General features: G+C 26.4%; 2 protein-coding genes across 3 annotated transcripts in view; one reads left to right on the top strand and one right to left on the bottom strand.

Annotated features, from left to right (window-relative positions):
- The first annotated feature begins 290 nt into the window (after nt 1-290).
- Nucleotides 291-815, top strand: LOC135924396 (heterogeneous nuclear ribonucleoprotein A1-like). The gene has a single exon (XM_065459453.1). The coding sequence runs from the start codon at nt 291-293 to the stop codon at nt 813-815; it is 525 nt and encodes a 174-aa protein (XP_065315525.1).
- Nucleotides 816-1,806: 991 nt separating this feature from the next.
- LOC135925424 (1-phosphatidylinositol 4,5-bisphosphate phosphodiesterase delta-4-like) overlaps nt 1,807-20,234 on the bottom strand; it is a 37,911-nt gene continuing 19,483 nt past the window's right edge. The window contains exons 1-19 of one of the 2 annotated variants that reach the window (XM_065460730.1): nt 13,240-13,461; nt 12,491-12,620; nt 12,203-12,321; nt 11,363-11,432; nt 11,217-11,301; nt 10,534-10,651; nt 10,347-10,432; nt 8,457-8,577; nt 7,658-7,743; nt 7,531-7,610; nt 6,521-6,625; nt 5,726-5,813; nt 5,364-5,543; nt 5,149-5,256; nt 3,301-3,353; nt 2,884-3,019; nt 2,643-2,792; nt 2,316-2,398; nt 1,807-1,978 (exon numbers count right to left, since the gene is read on the bottom strand). In XM_065460730.1, coding sequence (XP_065316802.1) covers nt 1,832-1,978; nt 2,316-2,398; nt 2,643-2,792; nt 2,884-3,019; nt 3,301-3,353; nt 5,149-5,256; nt 5,364-5,543; nt 5,726-5,813; nt 6,521-6,625; nt 7,531-7,610; nt 7,658-7,743; nt 8,457-8,577; nt 10,347-10,432; nt 10,534-10,651; nt 11,217-11,301; nt 11,363-11,432; nt 12,203-12,321; nt 12,491-12,620; nt 13,240-13,310 — 2,016 coding nt within the window. In that variant the 5' untranslated portion in view covers nt 13,311-13,461 and the 3' untranslated portion in view covers nt 1,807-1,831. Of the gene's footprint in view, nt 1,979-2,315; nt 2,399-2,642; nt 2,793-2,883; nt 3,020-3,300; nt 3,354-5,148; nt 5,257-5,363; nt 5,544-5,725; nt 5,814-6,520; nt 6,626-7,530; nt 7,611-7,657; nt 7,744-8,456; nt 8,578-10,346; nt 10,433-10,533; nt 10,652-11,216; nt 11,302-11,362; nt 11,433-12,202; nt 12,322-12,490; nt 12,621-13,239; nt 13,471-20,234 lie in introns of those variants that run through there. The other variant, XM_065460729.1, reaches the window with a different exon arrangement.

The raw sequence follows: 20,234 nt of genomic DNA, 5'->3' as shown, positions 1-20,234 counted from the left end.
TTTGAGTATACTTTTATTATCATTATCAATATACATTTTGTTTTACATTGCAATAATTATATCTTTAGATAAGTGAACATCTTAATAATATAAACTATTAATTAAATTATGAGAAACGTTTGTTATAGGCCAATCAAAATTTAACTATCAAAATATTTATTTAACCCTTTATATTTTAGAATTTAAATAATTTAAGTTCAATCATAAATTTTAGACATATAAATTGATATGTATGAAACTTATATTTTTCTACCAATTATATTAAACAGTTCTCAACAAATCGAATTATAATGGGACAACTCCATTCACCAGGCGCGTTTGGTGGCGGCAGTAATATATGGAATGGCGGAAGAGGTGGAGGTGGGTGGGGTGGTAGTAATATATGGGGTAAAGATAATGGTGGTTGGAGCGGAGGAAATCAATGGGGAAGAGGGAATCAATGGTTGGGAGGGAATCAATGGGGGGTAGGGAATCAATGGGGAGGAGGGAATCAATTGGGAAAAGGGAATCAATGGGGGGTAGGGAATCAATGGGGAGGAGGGAATCAATTGGGAAAAGGAAATCAATGGGGAGGAGGAAATCAATGGGGTGGTGGTAAAGGCAGATTGGGTGGAGGAAAGGGTGGTTTTGGTTTGGGGAATCAATGGGGTGGAGGTAATCAGTGGGGAAAGGGAGGAAATTTGAACTCGTGGTCCAATCCCATTCGTTCTTTCAAAGGAGAAAGATTTTCGAGTTACCCACTCAACTCGGTCTACGGAAGTCCCACGGGATTCTCTAACTTTGGAAATTTTGGTAAAAGACGGAAAAGAAGATAATTTTTTACCATTATAATATATACTAAAAATAAACTGCAGTAAAACTGCCTTTAACTATTTTTTATAAACATGATGTATATAGGTTGCTTTAATTATAACAGAATTTATTTGTTTATACCGCTATTTAATTATCAATTAATGGAATATATTTGTCATCAAGCTTATTACCTAAAACTTTATATTACGGCTTTGTATATTTTTAATATATTTATTGTTGAATATTTTAACTAAATAAATTGCAACCATTCTATAACAATTTACCAATAAAATTTATTAAAAAGACGATTATGTTTGATATACATTGAAGGGGATATGAAAACATAATATAAAAGTAATCTTTAGGAGCATTTAAATCTCATAACTTAATTCTTGTTTATATTTAGATAATTGAGGTATTTTGTAGAAATTATTACCATTTATATATTGATTATCCTGATTCATATCATTTCCATGCAAATAAATATATGAAAAATGAGTGTAATTTTTATTGAATCCATTGCATTGTTTATTTAACGGAATTGTAGCGATCGGTTTAAAATCAAAATGATCCTTATAACTTGGATTATCTAGTGAGGTTTCTAGGCATTTATTATACAAGGGAACACTAAATATCTGCTTAATATCTATTTCATTTAAATTTGGGGTAGATGTAATATGTAAATGTTTTGGATATTTATTTAAAGGCATCTTCCCTTTCGTATTGTTGTAAATATTCTCTGATTCGATGTATCCGCTATTTGAAGGTTTTAATATCTCTCCTTGAACTATTTTGGTATCCAAATCTGTGAGTAATTTGGGTTTGGTACTGAGTTTGAGATACATTTCTTCAAAGTTTTCTGTTTCATTATAATCGGGATTTGATGTTTTAACTAATTGAGAATGATTCAGAACATTTGATGTTATAGGTGGACCCTTATAAAGATTGTCATGTGGTTTAAAAATACGATCTCTACTATTTCTAGGAGATTTATCCAACATAACTATGTTATTGAGAATAGGTTGGCTTACTTCTTTATTTAATGAGTTATCTTGCGATAATAGGTTATAATTCGATAATTCTGGCAAGTTGTCCCTTTTAAAGTCTTCGATTTTCGTGTACATAAAGAGAGTAGCAGGCGGTATAGCATTACATTTTTTATTTTGTAAATGGGCGTGATGATAACCTGGTTTTAAATAATTTCAATATATTAAGGTTTGTTATTAAATAATTATATAAATTATAATATAAAAAATAAAGGGCATGCTAAATTTTCATGAAAACACATTAACAGATATTGGCATTTATTTTTTGATATATGGAAATTTCGAATATCACATTAAAAAATATTTTTTTTGACAATGAGAGATAACATGCAATATCGATAAATTTTTAATATGGAAAATGATAATCACAATACTGACATTTTTTTTAAAAAGGTGAGATTTCAATATTATAATTTTTATAAAAAAAAATTTCGAATTTTAATATTAATCAAGCAATTTCAAATCAGTCATATATACGGAGATGTCAACATGCACCAATATAAACGATCCCATTGAAAGCGATTGATTGTGCTTATTTAAAAGTTTGAAAAATTTGCAACCTTTATCATTTTTAAATAGTATAAAAAGGAATAAAATTATTATTTAAAAAGGGAAGTAAATTAAAATATCAATAAATAAGAAAATTTAGATCTAATTTGCAGTGGAGCAAAGTAGATTATCTTTTTTTTATCTATAGTATTCGAACTGAATCCTAAATTTATATTTAGCCATAAATTGGCCCGTTTAAAAATAGTGATTAAAAATTTTTTTTTTTCAACAGTTTCAATATAAAAAATAATTAACCTTCCATTAGACATTTAAAAGGTATGGTAAACTGGCCTATAAAATCATTTTTGGAAGATGAATTGAAATCTTTGACGACAAATCTTAATATAGCCGACTGAGGATCATCGATTACGAATTCAAAGGCCTCGTTCCACACAGGATTGAAACCTAAAATATTTTAAAATATATCTTATAATTCGATATAAAATTCGATACAAATTTTTTGCTCTTTGTAGAATAAATTAGCGAATTTTATAACCATTATTTGCAATTATGCTGGTCTTAGCCTTTTGAGTAGTTTTGAAGCCAATCACTTCTATTTTAACATATGGGTCTATAACATCCTTATCATGTACGTTCCTATACGGTTTAGGTAATTGCTGAGCGCTTATTATCTTACATTAAACGAATAATAGTTTAAAATATTAGTATATATGTATATACATATTTGTATATGTATCATGATTTTTTAATTTTTATAGATACCAAACAATTTTATTAAAGGAAGAGGGGCAACTTATAATTTAGTTTTTTATGATCAATTCAAAAACCTCGATGTTCACATTTTATTTATCCAAAATAAATCCAAACTTTTATCATATATATTTTTTTAAAAATTTATAAATAATAATTATTTTAATTAACTAATAAATTGATAATTATTCTTTAATATTACTTTGAGTTTCAATAACTTTTCTTGTCTTTCTGTTGGAGAAGTTTCATCATAATCTATTTTCAAAAAAATAGGCATTTTTGTTATTACGATAAATTATAAATAAAAAATTCATAAAATAAAAATATTACCAACCAAAACTTAAAAGGTTTAATTTATTTGTAAAAAAATTTATCATTAGTATCCCTATCCCTAGGACCTAAATTAATCTGTACACGTCTGAAATACTTTACATTTGGATAAAATATTTTTGAGCAGGCCAAAATAAAAAATTTGAAAAAACTTAGCACGACTGTATGATAAGAGCTAGCGACTAAATGATACTTGTGAAACAATAAATAGAATTTAATAACTAAGAGTATTTTGATATTATAAATAATATTATTTAGTCACCTTTAAACCATTTAAAGAAAGAATATATTAACTCGCTTTAATGCCTTTGAAATTTCCCTAAGCAAAATGAGACCCTTTAAAGGGTACCCCATTATAGCTCAATTAATAGCTAATTCACCTTGAAGCGACTCTCTAATCCCAATTATAGAACCATATTTTAATCGATACCAAAGCTCAAAATCCTTTAATTTGGCCGATTATAGGGTTGAAACAGGGTTGTCAGATCTCACGCCTTGACTGTAATTCTGAAGATTTCATTGCTTCACTTTTTATTTCTTAAATTATCCTACACCTTATTATTTTCTTACGCTTTTTAAATTTGAAAAAAATCTCTTTTTTTTATCATAATCTATCTAACGATTTTGTGGTATTTTAATAAAATTTTTAAACATTCTGAAAAAATGATAATATAATAAAATTCATTAATTGATCAGGAAATAGAAAAAAAGTTAACTAACAATAACAATATAATTATTTTTTATTGCTCGGGTCAAATACTTTACTATGAAATTATATAGTCGCAGATACTTAGCTAGCACATAAATCGGGAGACTTATAGATATTAAAATCTTAGACTCGATCCGGATTTAAAATAAAAAATTTTCAAACCCAGCTATTTCAAATTTCTTTTAAAAAATCTAATCCGACTCGGATTTTCTTATAGGATCTTATACAGGCAGACCATGTTAGGAAGAATATTTTTAAAAAAAATTACGGGCCGGGTTATATATCCAAACTGTTTGCAGGTCTTTGTAAATTAATATACACAAGTAAAATGTTACATAAGTCAATATAAATATATATTTAATTTCAGTTGATAATTAAGATTAGCTTCATTTGTTCAAGATTATATGAATTATGACTTGGTACATTTAAATATAGTTAATATTGGAGGGGATATTATATCCAAGAACACAAATCGCCAAAGCCCCAAATCGGGTCGTTGTTAAAAAAAGAGTATGAGGGGGGGCTCGAATAAACTATTATCAAAAATAACTAACGCTTCAATAAATGTAAGTAGTTAACAAGTTTTTCTATTAAGATTTGGGAAACTAGATATATCAAAAGTAAGAAATAAGATAAACTAAAAGAATATTATATTAGAGATACATTTACTTAAATAAAGAAAGAATTGTATGAAAATTTTTGTAAATCGAAATAGATTTTTATTCAACATTCTATAATTTTTTAAAATTTTTGTGGTTTATTTGAAAGGGTATCGTATTCCCCCATCATGATATTCTTGAAAAATCAGAATACCCCATACCCTCTATCAATAAATTATTGAGTCAACTAACTACCTCCAATGTGATAGAAGAACTGACTGCACAATATATTTGCTAAAAACTTTATTTTATATGATATTATAATATTCACCTATTGTTATCGTAATGTAACATGCATGCGGGTTTCTTTGTTGAGTTTATTAATTTTATAACTTATTAATGTATTCATTACTTGAGAGAAGATAATCTGGTTTTAAAAGGTATCCCATTCCTCCATTATCCCTAAACTTAGCATGATAAAGCTGCATTTTTTTGTCATCGCTTTGGTAGTTCATAGCAACTTTAATTTAAGATTATATTAAAATTGTTATTTATTGCAGAATACTTTATTAAACAATATAAATCTTAATATTTACTATAAAAAAAATTAATTATAATTGATGGTACCAATTTGGCATCCAGCTTTCCAGAATAACATGGGATCAAAATTGCTAGAATCTGTCCTTATGCCATTTGGGTATATCCTGCTTAAGTTCGTAGTATTGTAATCCGCAAATAATCTTGCATCTTCAGAAATCATAGAAATCGCTTTCAATTCTGAGAACGAGCATATGCAGTTGCATTTACCTTATTTTATAAAACAGACATGATATATAAAATTTTTCAGAAAAAGCAAAAAAGTGGTATCTACTAGTACTTATCTAAATCATTTCAAATGTGAAACGATATAAAGAAAACATTTCTTATTATAAATTTATTTAAAGGATTGGTTAAAATTATTTAATTTTGGAAGATAAATTTTCAAATACCTCTTTGCCCAACGCCTTTGAAATGTGTTGATCTCAAAAATGTTAAATCTGATAGTTCCTTAGCTAGTTTGATCATCTTGGACTGTGGCTAAAAATAAATAAATAATATTGTTGATTCCCTGCATCCAATATCGACAATAATATATGAAGGATATACATATATTGTTATAAAACCCCGAACCATGTCAGTGTAACAAAATATGAATTATAATATATCATCAGAGTAGTAAGGCTAGGGAGTTTATTGGGTAATAGCTCAATTTATTTAGCCTCTCGCCCAAAATCAGTTAAACCTATTTTTAGTAATAATATCACCTCAATCTTGAATTTTCATTGAAAAGATAGTTTTAACCTTGGAAAGAAATTAACCCATGCATCTAATCTTAGTGGATTCTTTTTGGCGAGTCTCTGTAATTTGTGCTTAATTAGCCAACGAATACCTAGCTATACCAAGGGAAAGAAAAAAGTTCTCAGCACTCCAAAATTTAATTTAAGCATGGCTAAATTTGACAAGAGCTAGTCATCTCATTGATATAATATATACACTAATACAGAATTATTTATATCAACCGGAGATGAACTTTAAAAAATTTTTTTTACAAATAAAAATAAATAATTATCTTCATTTAGATTATTTAATCAAATTCTAAAAGAATTGGTTAAAAAAATATCAACTTGATATCTATTGTTACAAAAAGAAAATAAATAAACTATTTAGCCATGAATTTTTTTTAAGACAGTATAAATTAATTAATCATATATTGTAAAGACTAAATACAAAGAGTTGTGCTTTACTTTCTTTTTCAGATCTTTAAGGACTATCTCAGAATCGATTTCGGCGGCCTCGTCTTCTTCACTGACAACCTCCTCTGACTTATAGGGAATGTCTAACATTTTACCCTGAAAGCACATATTGTTAATTTAGTAAATTTATAAAATAATTTTTAAACTTTATATAACCTTTTAGTTTATACCGTTTCTTTTTAACATTTTAAAATTTTTGGTCTTTTATATTATACAGAAACAGGTTGTTTTTTAACAGCTTTATGATAGAGACAGATAAAAAAACCGTTGGGGGGGGGCAAACGTTTTTTTTTGTTTTTTCGCTGTTTTTTTTATATCCCTAGAAACATTATTTATTTTTACTGTAAAAAGGGCGTATAAATATTCATAAAATATCAAACAATTTTAATTAAAAATAATTTAAAACATTGTTAATTTCAAAATTATTTTTTAAAAAAAAGGAAAATGTTTTATAGAGCGAATAGAATAATCGAGGCTTTTTCTAAACTAGATGCTTCAAATGCGACAATGTAACCAAATAAATCTATAAATATAAGAGCGTATTTATTAGAGATCTGCCAAAGTAGGCTCGGCCCAAACCCGGCCCTATTTTTTTGAAAAAAATCAGGTACGGGCTGGGTTGAGCTTAATATTTTGAAAAAAATTTGGGCCGAGTCGGGTCTTGAATTTTTTTTAAAATATATCTTAAACTTATCAATTTCATGTTCAATTTTTTGTGTTAAATAAAAATATTTGATTTTATTTATAGAAACTAGACGCCACATAACATATAACTTTTATTTTGAGTAATTATAAAAATTAATTTCTATATTTAGGTAAATTAAAAAAAAAAAAATTTGTGTTCAGACCGGGCCGGCAAAACTTTCTAAAAAAATGGGCCAAGCCCGAAAAAATAGGCCCGATGCAGATCACTAGTAAATATCAATGTTTAACGTGTATGGGATATGATTTTTAATTATTTGCGATAAAATGATATATAAAAACTAATATCAATAATATACCTTGATTACATATCTTTCTTTGAGCGACTCAGGAGATGGTAAAAAGTCTCCTTCCATAATTTCTTCTGCATATATTTTATCTAATTTACAAGGGCATAGTATAGGTTTGAGAATTTTATTAAAAAACCTCCTAAAATAGTTTTTAAATAGTGAGCCATTAATTTTTGTTGGTCAATTGAGCAATGATTTTCTAACGATAGAATTAGCGGATACCTTATAAATTGCAAAAATTAAAAAAATTGAAATTAATTATAAAAAACTGTAATTTAAGTATAAATATGGGATAGTCATTACCCGTTTAATTTATATAGTCCAACAATATTTCTGCTTATAAATATAATCATTAAGTAATAAAATTAATGCCTAAAAATCAGCAACCTATGATTTTCGAGTCAGTTCGTGGGGCGGGGGAATGATTACGAATCGTGTCTGGTCAGGGGTTGAAGATTTGTATCTTTCAAGTTTCTAACTCAAACTATTGAAAATGAACTGTGGTATAGGGCAAAAATATTAGGTTAAATTTATACAGTTGCTCATTTCGTATAAAATACCCAAATGTGAAAGAGCATTGACTATAATTATTCTTTCAGAGACATGCATAGGTCAAAATTTTAGACCCAGCTCGAATTTTTTAAAATGTAGTTATTTTGAATAACTTTGACTGTATTTTGCAAATATTTTTAAAGAGAAATTGAAAATATGAGCAATAAATTGTATATTATACGCTTCGTCATATGATTTCCCAACATTTTCCAACCGATTAATTGATATTATTTACTTTAATTTTTTATTCAGTTCGGTCTGTCTCGGATTTTATTTTTTCAAGCCCGGATCGGCTCGGATTTTAAAAATCATACCATGATGGCCCGGATTAAGGTCGTATGCTCTGATTTATTTATATAGATAATTTATTCGAAAAAATTTACGGTGATGTTTCGAAGGCGTAAGTAGATATGGCTTTTATTATATCGACAAATTTGATCATTGCAGTCAATGTGTGCCCGTGATAAACAATGGGATCTCCATCTACCCCATTCCACACATCAACTAATAAAACAAAATTTATATATACAGTTGATAAAAATTTAAAAATAAATATAAGGGGCAACTATTTTTCAGTTAAAATCCTAGGAAAGAGCCAGAATTGGATTTAAAATTTGTAATTTTATTGAAAAAAAGATACGGTCTCAGTTCGTTAAACCCCTGATTTTATAGCTTATATTTCAAAATTTTTTAGGTAAAAAATGTCCATTGGGGAGGGGCAGAACAGTAGGGTAGACGATACAGTGATTTATATTGTGTTTCTTTATCTTTCTCGATTAGGCTGATATCAATGGACTAGCTGATAACCAGTCAAGAATGTCGGGGAATCAGAATTTTTTAATTTGATGATGGGTTATTAAATTATGATCCCTCTATAATTTTAGATGAAATTCAATTTTTTGGCCAAATAACTAATTTTGACTGACAAATACCCATATTCATTTTATATTAGAATTTTTTTTATAAATTCTTACTTCCAAAGATTGCCTACTTAAGGTGATATTAAACAACATTAAGAATGAAAATTATTATTTCAGTCAAATAATATTTTAATTAGTGTTAATTAGATAATTTTTTGAATATAAAAAATTTTATATTTCTTTTACTTTTTGTAAAATCATTTTAAATGACCTTTTATATTTTCCTAATTTTCGTAAATTTTATTTTACTTTTTAAGGACGAATTTGTTAAAATTTAACCTTTTAAAAAACTTATGTAAAAAGTGTAAATTAAAAAATTGTATTATATATATATAAAAAATTGTAAAATTTTTAGTTTTTAGTAGTTATAAAAATAAAATAAGAAGAATTAATTTTTTTCATTTTGTACTTTTTTTACTTCCCTTCCGTTATATAAAAATTAGCTTTTTATTTGATACCTATATCGATATTTTATGTTGATAAAAATATTCCTGATTCCCCAAGGCCTAGTAGACTCCTCATTAATATTTGGGTCGATTTATAAAAACGCCCTGTTTAAGATTTTATCAAAAATAATGTTACGTATGCCTGGAGATTTTTCTCATAGATAGCAGAAATATTTGGGCCTCTATTTGCCATTTGAGGCCTAAGTTATATTATTTTGACTAACTTTTAATCTAGCCGTTTTTAAACAACACTACCCCTCATTATAGGAAAGAGGTTGACCTCCAGTTCCAGTTGAATAGATATTTGGTTAGCTATTGATTAATGGATATTGGGCATATCTACTCTTATGAAGCCATGAAAAAACAACTAAGCTATTGGATCAATATTATATAGACATATATTAAATATAAATACTATTGGAGGAATATTGCTATAATCAATATCATTGGAAGAATGTTGGCATAAAGATAAATAACAAAAAATACTATTGGATAAATATGATTAACATTTATTGGCGATTATAAATATAAAGATTCGTATTTTTATCCGATTGGAACGCTATTAGACAGAATATTTGTTTATTGGCCTAGTAGAAGTTTTCTTTTATAAAGATGATGAGCCTAAAGCTTATGGAATGTAAAAATTATACATATTTATAAAAAAAAGAAGGTCTTAAATTCAAGGGTTGGAGCCAAACGTCTGTCCACTCTTTTATGCGATGAGATCATTTATTTAACACATTTTTTAAATTTGAAAAATTTACCAGAAATACATTTTAGCACGTGTAAATTAACTTATCCTATCAATTTCAGACAGTTTTGTAATATATTACGAATATACTGGCTGAATACGTAGCATCTCTGGTTATATTATATGGTATAGTATAGCATTATCATTTAAAATAACTTTCAACGCATCGGCAGCCCTCTCTCAAGGCTTTGATATAATTTTCAACACTGCTTTCTCCTATCAATTGGTCCTCGCTTAGGTACCTAACATTAAAATATGCATATTCATTAAAATTTATGTAAATAGCAATTGCATCCTAAAAATGACTTTTAATTTTATACTAATAAAATGTAAACCAAATTACGTGTTGTGGGAAGAATTAATATAATAATCTGATAAGGGTCGGGTCATATCTTGATATAGTTCTAAGTAATTCTTATTGAATAATGCTTGGTCCCTTGATACCAACATGCATCTCATACCTTTAAATTCATAAAAATAAAATAAGCTTTTATTTGTCATAAATTATTATGATCTTATTTAAAAAAAGTATGAGGGGAGGAGGAGGGGTCCTTTTATCAAATAGTGTATATATATATAATTTAAAATAGTATTTTGCAAGTTTGAGGTGGTAAGAAAATGATACGCTTCAAGTTGAAAGGCAAAATCAAATACTATATAAATTTAATAAGATAATTTGACGTGTCACTTTGGTACTTACATAAAGTAATTTGTATTAATTTTCAAATTTACAGATCCAGAATAAGAAATTAAGATGAGGAGTTATAGCTATGTGTCAAATTTTTATTTACAATATTAATTACCTAAGAATTAGCTATTAAAATTTTTTGCAAAATAGTGCAAAAATATAAATAGGGGGTACTGTGAATAATTAAACTTCGAGGGAATTGTAATTTAAAATATTCCTTAATGAAAACTTCCACCCTCCTCCCACCTCCCTTTTCCTCTGAATCATGGAATATAAAATAGTTAAAATTTATAAAAACAATACTTAACATTTTTGGCATTTATTTTATAAAAAACTACCTTCAATACTCATAGTACCCTCTTTAGTGGTTTTGTCATATGTTTGAATTAATTTTTTGCATTGCTCAAGATTTATGTCATTTTGCTTTTTTAAAAAAAAATAAATATAAAATGGAAATTTTATATCTTATTCTTTAAATTCAAACTTTTTGTTCCTTGATCATAAATTCTTGTAATTCTTCCGGCTCTAGAAAACTGCTCCCATTTTTTGAATACCTTAGAATAAAAATTGGCTAACATTAAACAATCATATTATTCTGTGTGAATTTAAGCTACCTTTGTAATGGAATAATATAGATTAGAAGTTTACAAGGCCCGGCCCGTTAAGAATTTTCGCATAAGTTGGGCCATCCTTTAAATTTTCTGACCCGGTCCAAAATTTTTTAAAATAAATGTCCGAAGTCTGCCCAAATTTTTTTAAAATAATTGCCAGAAGCCGGCCCGAAATTTTCTAAAAGATATTGCCAAAATTTGGCTCGGTTCGAAATTTTCTAACAAATTTGCCCGAGGCCTCCAAAATTTATAAAAAGTCAGACCCGTCCCAGATCGTTAAATTTTTTTCTATGAATTCGGCCATCATATTTTTAATATCTATTCTATACTATAATCTATATATAATTTTTTCTCAATGTCAATTAAGGCTCATATATTTCTCCTGGATGGCTATCTATTTTTCTAACAACCGTTTTATAAATCATTGTGTTTGATTTCTTTACTGTATTCTGAACTGTATTTGTATTGGATCATATTAAAAATAACTTATTTAATGTCTTGTTAATTAACTATATTATTTAGAGATTTAGTATTTTAGTTAAAGAGTTCTTAAAATACACTTTAAATTAATTTAAAAGTTATCCAAATCAGAATTTTTAAAAGTAAACCTAGATTTGAGGACAGGCTTAAAGAAACGCATACATAATATAGCACCTCAACTTTGTTATAAAATATTTATACATTGTGTTAATTAAAATCAAATTCATGGTAACTTGTGTATGATGTCGACAATTTCAGGTCGCCTTATCAATAATCTATAAAAATTTAAAAATTCTTTTTGGTCCAAAACATCTTCACCAGTCTTAGTTCTTGTCATGTTTATATCTGAGACCTGCAAATATTTTATAAACCCGAAGTTATGAATTTCCATGTATGCAATAGTATATAATTTCACTTAAAATTTGAAGAATAGTATACTGAAATGGTAAACCTATTATAAATTGATATTTAAGAATTTTACAATGATTTTATTAACTTAGAATAATATAAAATAAGATTACGTCGAATAACTTCTTGGCATATCTTTTATCCATGTTAATGTTCATATGATTGAGCAATTGTAGGGTTTCTTCGAAACTTAAGCCACCGTCTTTATTAATGTCCGCTTTATTAAAATGGTCTATCGCCCACCTAATATAAGAATATAATTAAAGCTTAATTACATTTCTGGACATAAAATTATAGCTTGATCTCAAAATAAATATAATATGCTAATAATTGAATTTATAATATAGTCTTTAATAAGATAAGCCACATATCAATTTTTGTATTAAATAATAATTATCTTAAGAGTCGGGACGGGAATTATAAAATTCTGAACATATATTTAAAAAAAAATTACTTAATAATATTCAATATGGTATATTCCAAATTCTAGCCAAATAGATTAGAAATATAATAGTAAATTATTAAAAAAATATATACTTAAATGAATTTAAAAAAAAGAGTAATGATATTAATAGTCAGAGATGTCGAAAGAAAACCCCGTTTTAATAAATATTATTTGATGTTTGATTAATCATATACAAAAAAATAAACGTATTTTAATAGCTCAAAGGGGAGTTAAAAATATGGACATATGAAGCGAGGCGTAACAAGTGAGGGTTCCTGTGGAAATGGTTTTCAGATATGTAGACTGGGTTAATAAAGTATTTAAAAAATGATAAAATTTGGTTGTCACTTAATAATTTAAAAAAAAACGACTCAGACTACCAATATCATTACCCTAAAACACAAATAATTGTTAAACACTTTTCGTGTTCTTTCTCTTGCTCCATGTTTTTGTAGCGAGATACAACATATCTTAGGGCAGAGATCCATTGATCCTTAATTTCAGGGGATTTTGCTACCAGGTCTAGACTATCGTGCTTGTTTCCTAGTATGAGTGAAAATGCTAAATTTGCTTTAACTTTGTTAGCGAGAGCGCGAAAAGTATGGGTATTTGGTCCCATTCGTATCTCCTTAATATCGGGTATTTCGACTTAAAAATAATAATAGTTCAATGAAATACTTTTAAAGTTTTGGGATTAACATTAAAATCAAGTATTTAAATAATATCACCATCAATAAATATTATTATTGCTTTAAATTTCTAATTTTATTTATTTATAAATATTATTAAAACTTCATAATACAATACATGTGCTAATTGCATATCAAAATTTTATACTGAAGAATAGGGCTAGACAAAATATAGGGAGACTGGGGTTAAACCCCGGGACTTGGCAAGCCACTTAATCTCATTTAAAAATTAAATACACCAGAAAGTTAAAATTTTATCCTAATATAGTTTTTATTAGTTTACATCTATAGACAAAAAATCTTTTTAAATAATTAATTATTAAAAATTTTATTTAAGAAATTAAATTTTGATAAAATTTTTCAAAAGATTTTTACATGACAGAATTGCAATTTTTATTAAAATATATAATCATGAATTAAATTTTATAGCAAAGTTTAAACACTCTCTATAATTTGGGAAAGTTATTTATTATATCTATATATTATTTCAATCATTTGTCAATTTAGAGCTATTCTTGCTAAACCATACACGTCAATTATGGCAGTTGATATTAAAAAAAAAATTTAAATAGCTGTTTATGATTGGTAATTAGGATTTATGCTAAGAAATCATAATCTCTCCTTAAGATCCTTATATTTTTTATGTCCAAAATGTTTATTTAAGTTTTAATTTTTATATATAATTAGCTTCAATATATAAGTAATATGATATTTCGAACAATAAAACAATAAAATTATTCTATACGTATCATTATTATTATTAATAAATAAAAATGCATTTCAATTTATTATGGCCTAAAAAACCAATGGTTTAGGAAGCCCCTTGAAGTGGTTTGTCTCACCCCGCTATTGGGGGCTTGTTGGGCAAAATTTTTACTTTTACAAAAAATAAAATATAAAAATAATGATTATTTTCATAAATTTTTTTATAAGGCACCTTTATAGAGTATAGTTTTAGGTATCTTCATATATTATTTTTTTATATTATCTAACAAAAACCAGAAGCTATAGCCAATTTTGTAAAAATCGTTTTGACTAACTCCAGTCTCCTCAATAAATTATCCAAATGAACTTTTGAAGTAATCTAAAAGCAAAAAATAAATACAACCATAAATTATAATAAATGTTATTAAGTTGTAATAATATTTTTTTTTGTCAAAGGAAAATATTTATATTTTGTAGCTAGTCCTCTTTTTGATGACTTTGAAAATATTATGTATAATTTAAATAAGTTGATAAAAATTAAAATAACTAAATAATATTTAGTTTTATAGATGGCGGTAATCTTATTTGAATCTTTTTATTGTCGTATTATTTTTTCGCTGATTTTTGACGATCCAAAAAGTTGTCGATGTTTTCCCAAAGAATTCAATTAATTTTTCAGTTTTATTTTTTTACAGACTCAAAGCAAATTTGTTATAAATTTGGAACCTTTTACATGCCATATTTTGATAGTGAAAGTTATAAAATTTCCAATTTATTTTTTTGTGCAAGTTTTACCCCATACAGGGCAATGTTGCAAGTTTATGGGGAAATCTTGCTAAAGTTTATCTAACATTAAGCTAAATAACAAAAAAAAATGCCAAAACTAAAAAAATCTAGAAACTTTATTAAATAAATTCAAAATTTGATGAAATATATTTCAAAAAATAAAAAGATAGTATTTTATAAAATTTGGGAGATGTTAAAAACATCATAATTGACATATTTGACTGCATCCACTGGGCAGATCCCTCTATACTCTTTTAAGCCAATGTCCCGAGGCTTCTCTTATGACTAAAATATAAGATAATTATTATAAAATGGATTTTGACTAAATATCTTCTCGGTGAGTTCCCTCTGCCACTCAGGGCACTTTATACATGTGACTCATTCCTTTCCCATTTTGTTTTTATTGTATGACTAGACATATGTAATTACTCCAGGGGTACTGATTCACTTTGAATAAAAACTCCCACCTTTCTAATTAAATTGGTGGAATTAAGTTCCCTATATTATTTGTAATCTAGAGAGCCATTGTTTAATTCAAATTGCAAAACTAAAGAATTAAAAATTGAGAAAATGCATTTATATCTATTTCTTCTATAAATCTGCCAAGTGCGAGTTCCCCATCCCGTATAAATTAATGATTGTTTATTCTAAAAAAATATATTTTCCTAGAATTTCGGGCTACTCTTAAGAGTAAGTAGATATTGAAATTCGAACTTTACTTAGCTTGTTGGAATTCTATTCATACTTTAGATTGATTTCTTTGCTTTAAAAACTAAAATAAAATTAAAGTGAAACTCCTGTCGATTGCATTTAGAACTCACTAAATACGCTACAAATAAAATATAATTCCTTTTTTTTTTAAATGATGCGTTTCTTTTATTTTTCAAAATTTTATCTTCACAAAAATAGATAAGTAAAAATTACTTGCTCATCTTCCTGCCCCATTTTCTGCTAATTTTATAAAAATTTAATAATTATTATCGATTTTGAATTTAAAATTTAAAAAAAAATCAATTATATTTTTTTTGTAATTCAATAATTGCCTCCAAATTAAATACTATACATTAAAAATTAAGTTTTAATTTTTGTTATGTATATTTGTTTGTGATAGTGGTGTATAATTGTATACTACAAATTATATTTACATGAAATATATTCGTTGTAACCATCATATACAATATAAAAAAATAAACATTATTTATATCCTAGTGTAATATAATGTTATTTGAATGTTATTTAAAATCATTCTTTGAGAGTGAAAACGTTTATTTGGATAAATTTACTTAAATAAACTCTTTATAATTATTCAGAAAAAAATAATAATCAATATAAAGAAAATTTTTTTTAACCATCGGTTTGTAAAAAAGATGATAATATATTTATTTGATGAGAAAACTTTTACAATTCTTTATATTACAAGTAGAGATAAATCTTTCGAAAAAAACTTTAATATTTTTGAAATATTAATTCTTTTGATGATTCTCTTTATCGAGAGCACATTAAATTACCCAGAAAATTTGACATAATAATTTAATTGCTGGCATATTTATGCAAAATCAATAGCCCTAATTTTAATAATTGAAATAGAGTTTTTTTAAAGTGGTAAACGGACAAAAATCTATAAACAAAAAGTTCCGTACTAAATATTTTGGAAAAAAATACCTAGGTCAAAACATATATCCGTACAAACAAAAAGGCACCTGACCACAATTCTCCAGATTTAACAAAATATATTAGATATAATATAATATATAAAATTTTTCGACTATGGGGAATATTTGAAAAAAAATTATATATTAAGTTATTCACGTCAAGTGAAATTATTATACGATAAGAAAAAAGAAGTTTAATAGAAAAATTTTGTCATTTGTTACAAATATGAATCAAATTTCGAATGATTTTTTTAAAATGATCGATTAATATACTATATGCAATTATACTAAAAGAATAAGAATAGTTAAATTATATTATTCGCAATAAGAATAGTAAATAATTTGATTTGTTTAAAAGAATCGAATAAGAATTCATATTCGTTTTTAAAACATATTGAAAATAAACAAATTAAAATGCTGTTTTGTGGATAAGCGTTCCAAGCCAGTGAGCTAGTAAAGAGGGGGTGTTAGTGTAGTGAAATTAATCATTTTTAAACACGGTTTTTCTAAAAAAAAAATCAAAAGATTTTCTGCACACAAATACTAAATATTTTGTGTTTTGTTTATAATTCATTTTATTATTTATTAAGCACTCCTTAGAGAATAATCTAAAGAAAGCTTTTTGTTATAAGACTACCTTCATTAGAACAAATATTGTAGAATAAAAAAAAATAGTATTGAATTTATAATATAATATAATTTCTTAAATTTCAACATAATATATTATTTATTTATTCACTCCCTCACATTTTTTAAAATAAAATTTATCATTTTGTAAAAACGGGAGTTAGAACTGAAAAAAGCGAAGTTAAATTTGAAAATTGAATTTATATATATTTTTAGTATTACCTTTTTCATCTTTTTTGTTTCAGGAATCTAAATCAAATTAGAATTTTTTTTAAAAAAAATACATAAAAAAAAAGAAGAGAAACGCACGTGAAGTCCCAAATCAATTACATACCTAAAGAAAAGGTAGGGAAGATAGGGGTTATATGGCAGGTGTTTTGCTCATTTGCGATTTACTTTTATAAAATTAAACTAATTGTATCATTGATAAGCCTCACCATTATACTACAAAATACAGGAGTTTTCTAATAGTCAAATGATGCTCTTTAGGATTAAGTAGAAGTCTTGCTTTTTATTATTTACCAGCGACCCAAAAAAATTAGAAGGATACACCTAAAATAGATCATTCCTGGCACAAATAGGATATACCCATTAAGTACAATTAATGCATTACATCAAATCTTCGTAATTTTTACTGAATGACAATATTGTTACATCTGAATATTTATTATTGTAAAGGTTAAGATATATTTTAAAAGGTCACGTTATATATTTTAAAAGGACGTTATTTGTATATTATATTATAACTTTCCGACATGTAATATTATATTATTGAGGTTAATCAAATTGCATATTATTAGAAGTTAAATTGGATAATTATATAAATGTATATATATCAAAAGAATTAAAATAAAATTCATTATCGTTTTTTAAACTTTAATCGATTTAATAAATATTACACCTTTAGAAATGGTATTTCAACCCCTCCCCTCCTCTAAAAAACTATTTTGTCACCTTCTTGATAAATATTTTTAGCAAAAATAGGTACATAAAAATTTGCTTAGCTAAAATAACCTCCAACCCGATTTGATCATCTCCCTTCCACTCTTATTATATTTCAAAAACAATTTTACGCCATGCCAACCCCCCTCCCCCTTCTGGTAGAAGTGCCTGCTCCCTGATTCAATAGTGAGTCCACTATTTATCACAAATAGAATGAATAAAAAATATTAGAATTTATTGGGTAAATTCCATAGTAAAACTCTCTTAAACTATTTTGTAGAGTCATTGTCATAGGAAATTCTTGATTTCTCAAATTTGCCATTTTGTCTCTTGCTACGCCCCTGAGGTTTAAATGGCTCTAGCAATTATTTCTAGATGATATAAATCTAGGACTAAGTCTATTTGATAGTTCAGACATTGGGAAATAAATAAATTTGATAATTTATTAAATTCAAAAGAGTACTTTGCCTCAAAACAAATAATACCAAGTAGAGAAGTTAGTGAAAACGGGCTAGAAATTGTTTTTAATAAATATATTTTTGGATAAAGAGTCTCCGCTCGCTACTAAATGAACTTGTGATTGATAGTATATAAGGAAATACATCTTTTGACTAAATTTGAAACAATTAACCCTAAAGAAAAGTGTTAAAGGTTTGCCTTTTTACCCTACATGTCATATAACCTAGGACTCCCTACTGAAATTATCCAATCGAGCCTTAGTTCTTCATCTTATGATATGTCTGCAGCCTCAAGAGAGTCTAGTATCAGAAGAATTCGAGTTCTCACAACTATGGCTAATTATCAAAGTAACTTGCTACATGCCCTTCATGCCTTAACTACAATATACTGTAGGCTGTTAAGTTCTGCCACTCTTTGAAATTAACCTATTTATTACATAAATATGGTTTAACGCAATCACATCCAATTTGATGACTCATGTAAATTCTTAATTTCACATGTGTTAAGACGGTGGGTAAAAAGACCTTCGGCAATGCTATGAGATTTTCATGCAGAATGCTGAATTTTTAAAAGATTATCTTTAGGAGTTTCAGAGGAAGTTATCGCATCAGACGTGATGATGATGAAGACAAAGATATAACTTAAAATTTCTTAAATAATTTTAGCTAGATAAAAATTGTTTAATAATTTGAGCAGTAAATGAATGTTATATCATCCATTTGATTTCCCAAAATTTTGGAATGTATGGATATACTTTCAATAATTGATCAGCCTAGCCCGAGCTTTACAACAAAAAAAATAGTCTTAGGCCTCACAGGGTTTGCACTTTTTTTATTTTTAAAATCCTACCTGACCTGAATTTTAAGTTGATACTATATTTGTCGCACTCCAGTCTGGTATGAGTTCTGGTTCAGGACTACTCTAAAATATCTTGAAAAACTTTTATGAAAATTCTCCATTTTTATCTTCTTTTACATAAATTATTATATTTATCTCTTTATTTAGTCACGCTAAAAGAATGACTATTTAAATACTTAATATATCAAAATTTTATTTATAGAAAGGGCCAAACATTTTTATTCTTTCTAATAATTTGAAACGCAAAACTTTGGAAAGAACTAAAAAAAAATTCTATAAAATAATATATAATTTAGCAGATTTATCAAAAATTTCTGTTGATTATTTAATCTATAAAATTATTCTTAGAAAAATTTAATACATATTTTCAGTTTTCAAATAAAATGTCTATTGAGAATATTGATTCTAAAGCGACGAAGATATTGTAAAATTTAAATTTAGGTAGTTGGAGTGCTCGGTTTAAATATTTCTAACCATGAGCATGATTTGTGTATAGCTAACTAAATTAATTTTAAATTTCAAGGAAAAAATTTATCATAGCCTATAATCTCTTTAATAAAATTATCCATTGATAACCATAACTGTATATAACTTAAATAAATTTTTCTTAATCAATAAAACTGTAAATTTTTATTTATAAAGTGTTATCACAATTAACAACTAGTGGAGGATTAATAACTATCAGGTTTAAAAT

This window comes from Gordionus sp. m RMFG-2023, chromosome 2 (genome assembly GCF_954871325.1).
Source record: "Gordionus sp. m RMFG-2023 chromosome 2, tfGorSpeb1-WG-v2, whole genome shotgun sequence".
Taxonomy (NCBI): domain Eukaryota; kingdom Metazoa; phylum Nematomorpha; class Gordioida; order Chordodea; family Parachordodidae; genus Gordionus; species Gordionus sp. m RMFG-2023.
Note: the sequence above shows the minus strand (reverse complement) of the source record. Positions and strands in the feature narration are given on the sequence as shown.

Coding starts and splice junctions, on each gene's coding strand:
- LOC135924396 (XM_065459453.1), top strand. CDS start 291: ATGGGACAACTCCATTCACCAGGCGCGTTTGGTGGCGGCAGTAATATA.